General features: G+C 38.9%; 1 protein-coding gene across 2 annotated transcripts in view; it reads right to left on the bottom strand.

The window, feature by feature from the left end:
* The window catches only part of ATP10B (ATPase phospholipid transporting 10B (putative)), a 235,171-nt gene that overhangs the window by 68,384 nt on the left and 161,270 nt on the right, over positions 1-5,517 (bottom strand). For both annotated transcript variants that reach the window (XM_045028482.1, XM_045028481.1), the window contains exons 2-3: positions 3,792-4,085; positions 2,558-2,752 (exon numbers count right to left, since the gene is read on the bottom strand). In XM_045028482.1, the coding sequence (XP_044884417.1) occupies positions 2,558-2,752; positions 3,792-4,066 (470 nt within the window). In that variant the 5' untranslated portion in view covers positions 4,067-4,085. The remainder of the gene's footprint in view (positions 1-2,557; positions 2,753-3,791; positions 4,086-5,517) is intronic.

The raw sequence follows: 5,517 nt of genomic DNA, 5'->3' as shown, positions 1-5,517 counted from the left end.
GGGAGATAATTAAGATTTCCGGCACAGACTCACTCAGCTAATGTCTAGCGTATTTGTTATTTCTCTCTTTCTTTCTTTCTTTCTTTCTTCTTTGTCTGAGCAAATGTAAAATTAAACAAATAAAAACCCACCTTTTAATCATTGTCTTACCTATAAAGTTGTCAATATTTTTTCATTACCTCTGTTACAATGTGTCATTTTCTTAAGAGTGAAAATACTATCAATGCTACAGTTTGAAGGAAAATGGAAAGCAGCAGTTCTGCAAGCAATCCAGGAAACTGGGATCCTGGACACTTTTGGTGGTGGGAGAGAGAAACTTTTTAGATAAAGTCACACATTTTTATAAGCTTCTGAAATTAGTCTTATTTTCTTAGTCAATCTAGCAGGATGATCATCCTAATTTGCTCCTTACGAGGCATTATTTGTGAAGTTTGTTTTGTGGTACCCCTTTAATTTTAGATATCAAACACACAAATTCATTGGTTTCCTCTGTGGAAGAGTTCATTCCCCAGTAGTTTTTTTTCCCCCAGAGACTCCTTCATTTTTTAAGATGCTTAAAAAAAAATTGAAGTGATTTTTGGTTTATGTAGAAAAACCGTATGATTTATTTACCTGCTGTAAACGAGGCAGCCCATATTATTGATCTCTTTGTCCAATTGGTATCTCCGAAAGTCCTCCCAGGCATCTTTAACTGCTGTAATAGCCATAATAACACAAATTGGGATCAGAGAAACTGCTGGCTGAAAAGCATTTACCACTGGCACAAAGTTCAATGCTGCAATGGCCACAAAATATAAATTGGCAAAGCGGTGAAACTGCTCAAAGATATTCTTTGGGATGAAGGATAGGAAAGTGTATTTGGTGGTCTTGATTTTATTACAGTCATAATGTCTGTTTGGGTTCTCTTTCCACTTGCAGCTTTCAAAGGGCAAGTTGGATACGACCACCCATTTATTTTCATTTTTCTTCTTTCTTTTCTTTCCTTTTCCTCTGTTCTCTGACTCCTCATTTTGTGTCTCAGAATCTGAAGCAGCATGATGGCAGCAAACTTTCTTGAAAAAAAGTTTTTCCCTTATGATATTCATAGAACAGCAGCCTAGAGCATATTTCCTTGACATCTTACTTCCCCTTAAAAATGTCGTGTCAAATAATAATAAAAATAAAGCACAGTGGTTTAAATAATCCAGAAGAATGCAAAGCCGTGGAATGAGGATTTGAGTTTCCCTGAAACGACTGCTGTCTTTCACCTGATGGAAAGCTACACCTGGTGGAATACAGACGTCACAGGAATAGGTAGTATCCTCCTCCTCGAAACCAGTTCTGCCACTGTCAGTCAGGCTGATTCTGGGTCCTAAAGTCTGCCCTGTTGCAAGTCATTGATGACAAAAGCACTCCTGAAATGTGCTATTATTTGTGTTACTGTACTTCCTGAAGCTTGTGCCAGGCAATCTTCTTTCTGCATATTATTATAGTGGGTGGATAAATTTGAAGACATATGCCCAGTCTTCCTCTTGAGGCTTTTCTGAAACACTCTCTTTAAAGTTGTTAGAAGCTAAAATTATTGCCAGTAAGTTAGTTCAAAGGGGAAGCCCTGATCTCAATGAAGTCAATGGAAGGCTGCTATTGATTTCAATAGTGCCAGGACTTCATCTCCTAAAACTATCCCTATCTGCCATTTGCTTTTGTCTCTACAGAACCAAGTTTAAGAGAAAAAAAAAACAAACCCTCTTGACCAAAGGACCGCACAATGTAATCACCCTCTTTTAATGAAAGTTTACCACCTTGTCATGTAGTCCCATCAGTTATGGCAAGCTAAGAAGGGTCTAGTCAGGGCAGTGCTTGGAGAAAAGACCTCTGATGCTGTGAGAAGTGTTGCTGGTAATTAAGAAGACAGTAGAAGCCATTCTCTTCCCTCTGAGTCAGTACTGGCAAATGCCCCAGCAGAAATGTAAAGGATATTATATTTCCAGAGGTGCAGTCATTCACATGAAACTTGGAGGGACTGGCCACCTTTGGTTATTGGAGATCTGATGGCAGAGATGAAGTGTTAACACTTATGTCCTGGTCACATTCTAGTCTACCGATGAAATTTCCCGCTCTGGTTTCAGTTGGATACAATATTCTTCCCTTTCTGATGCCAATGAGCAGTGTTATGCCATGCTGTTAAGTAGCTGCAATGTTCTATTCCAAAGTTGGCTGCATTTCAATAGTGGGTGAAGGATCGCCATCCCTAAGATCCTTTACCTACTGAGAAGGGGTGTTGAGGCTTAATTATCTGGTTTTAGTAAAGTGGTTGGAAAACTTTAAGAGAAAATGCTATAGCAATACAGACACCCTGTGTGGTGGAATAAAGGTTACTGACATCAGTCTGGGCTAAAATTATTTCCCTAGCTTTTTACCATTAATATCATTAGGAACCAGTCCCTATATAAAAACCTTTCCAAATGTATTAATTTCACTTATTGTGATTAAATGGGGAAAATATTGCAAAATAATGTGGTTAAACCGCACAAAATAATGTAATGTAAAAACATTGTCATTGTTTCATTCCACTTACTCATCATATGCTTTGGTTTTAGAGGAGTTTATTGCCTTATCAAATCTGTATCTCCTGCAGTCTTCAGTGCCATCCTTAACCATGATTACTAGCAGCACCACACCCAAAGGTAGCATCGTGATCTCCCTATGGAAAACTTCCACTTGTGGGAACCAGTTTAGGATGACCAGGAAGAAGAAATAGAGATTAGCCAACCTGAGAAGGTCAAAAACAAATGACAATAGCCAGAAATTAAATGTGTCCTTTCCTGATTCACAACACTGTTTGTAGGTCAAAACAGCTCTCTCTCTCTCTCTCTCTCTCACACACACACACACACACACACACACACACACACACACACACACACACACACACACACACACACACACACACACACACTTCTCCTTCCCCTCCTGCTCCCTTCCCTCCTCAGTAAAGGACAGAATATTTCCTGACTGCATTGTGATGTCTCCATTCCTTATGAGGATTCTATAGGAGATATATTTTCATAACATTAAAAAGAATTTCATTTAATTTGTGTATTATACCACTGTTTAAATCCAGAAACCTAAAAACTGTTTACCTCATGACTTCCCTCACATTCAGGTTCCCATATTTGCATTTATTTTTGATTCAAGGATTGCCAACTTTAAAAAGCAACTAAGTATTTAAAACTCATATTCAGAAATTTATGGGATTGTTTTTACAAGAAGCAGACTAGGTTCTCTATGAATTTACAGACATAAGGTAAAGAAAAAGATAGGCCAAACCATGGGATGACAGAACCTGGCACCATAGTACAGAATGTTTATTTCAAAGTGAAAGATGGATGGGTAAATTTAATCTATCTTGATCAGAATGGCATTTCCCACTGGCTGCTCTTGGCAGGATTCTTCATGGCCAGGTCACTAGTCCTACAACCAGTAGTTAATGGGAAAGACTGAGCCACACAAATAACTCAGCTTTGACCACCCTTTATGGACAAGTTCTATATAACTTAATATCGATGACATCAATGCGCTTAGGTAAAAATTACATAATTTTATAAAATTACTCTAAAATCCTATAGAATCTAAGAGAATAATTTGCTTTCAGCATGTTGTTTTGTATAATTCTAAATCAGGGATATTAATTCTCTTAGAGGATTATTCAAAAACCTATAGAAACTTTATACATTTCTATCAAAGATCACTTATGATGGGACAGATCTTAAAGCTGATCAATCATTTCCTTAGTTTTGGCAAGTGTATACCTGTGAAACTGTTCAAAGAGATTTCTGGGCAAAAAGGAGAGCAAAGTGTATTTCTTGGTCTGTATCCCATTTCCAGAATAAAACCTAGAAACCTTCTCCCAATCTTTTTGAAGTCTCTTGTTGTTGGGAAACACAATCCTCCATTTGTTCAAGTTGTATCTCAGCCTCTTTCTGACAGAAGACAGCAGAGGTGTTGATTCCGACTGAGTCCATGTGGATCCTTTCGCAGCCAGCCGCTGACAACGATACAAAGCTGAGTCCACTGACAAAGCCATCCACAGAAGCAAGGTAATGCTGAAAGAGAAATGCATTACAAGGACTGAAAACCAATTCCATTATGGTAACAAATTCACTTTGTGTCTTGCCAGTGATGGTTTTAAAGCAGCAAACAATACAATTCAGCATATTACCTGTTCAGCTTCACGCTCAGTGCTTTCTATACAGAAGTTAACTGGTACAACAAAAATATTTAATATGGAAAAAATCTATTTCTAACTCTATGAGAAAAATGCTTTATGATCTGTGTGTTCTAAATGTGAGTTAATGCAAATAAGGCAGATTCAAGCTGATTGTTCACAATTGAACTTCCAAGTCTATATCATTTCTTTATCTATATTATTTTATCTTTATCCAAGTCTATATAATTTTCTTTAATCAAACTGCCACAACCAAAGCTGTTTGGTAGTTTTTCTTTGACTGCCTCAGACTTGTGCGCGATGGTTCTTCTGTTCATGTTCTTTTACAAAGGTAATTGGCTCAGGTGCTGAATCTTAAACCACGCACAAAGGCTATGATGAGAATGAACTGCATGGTCATTTTAAACTCATTTACATTCACAAAAGGAAAAACATTCTTCAGTCTCCATAGAAATCTGATTCAAATGCAGAACTCAACAAGGAACAATGGGTATTTTACTGGTTGAATAGATCTAGCAACTTGATTAGTAAATACTAGTGCCCTTATATAATGTAATAGTACAGCTTGAAACACAGTCATACAGAAAGACCCTGATCCTGTTCCCATTGAAGATAATAGCACAACCTTCTCCTTGGGCTGCCAACTTGACGTGGTGGAGAAGCTTGCATATATTTAAGACCTTAAGAATTATGCTGTCAGGAGTCCTGTACTCCTGGTAGGGTCACCCATGGCGGTAAGGTCGAAGGTGAGGTACCAGACAAAGTGCAGCCCAGCACAACACAATCCAGTATAAGACCTCAATGACAGAACAGGTAGATGAAGCTGGATCACCTCTCAATGGCTGTGAAGGTGGACAAAGGCTGCAATAGAAGAGAAACCGCCAGTTGTCTCGGACCTGCTTGCCACCGGACACCGGTGCCTCTTTTGCCAAGATTTGTGTGGCTGCTGGTGACATCAGCTCCCCTACACTAAACTACTCATGTGCAGGCTTCTTTCATAGGAGAATTTTTTCCTACGCATAGAAGTCCTGTGGCAATGGGAGAATCCCCCACACACTGGGAGATAGCAGCTCAGGATAGGGATAACTGGTGAAGACTTGTCAGAGAGGGAACTTCCACTTTTGAGGAAAATCGTTTTGCCCAGATCTCAGAAAAATGCCAGAAAAGAACGGAAAGACAACTGTCACGCAGCAATTACGGCCCAACCCTGTCTTCCAAAACCACCTGCAATGTCTACCAATGAGCCTGTGGCTCAAGAATTGGACTCCTCAGTCACCAAAGGACCCATGAAAAATAAAACCTGTGAAAGA

This window comes from Mauremys mutica, chromosome 8, assembly GCF_020497125.1.
Source record: "Mauremys mutica isolate MM-2020 ecotype Southern chromosome 8, ASM2049712v1, whole genome shotgun sequence".
NCBI classification, from domain to species: domain Eukaryota; kingdom Metazoa; phylum Chordata; order Testudines; family Geoemydidae; genus Mauremys; species Mauremys mutica.
This window is presented reverse-complemented; position numbering and strand designations above follow the sequence as displayed.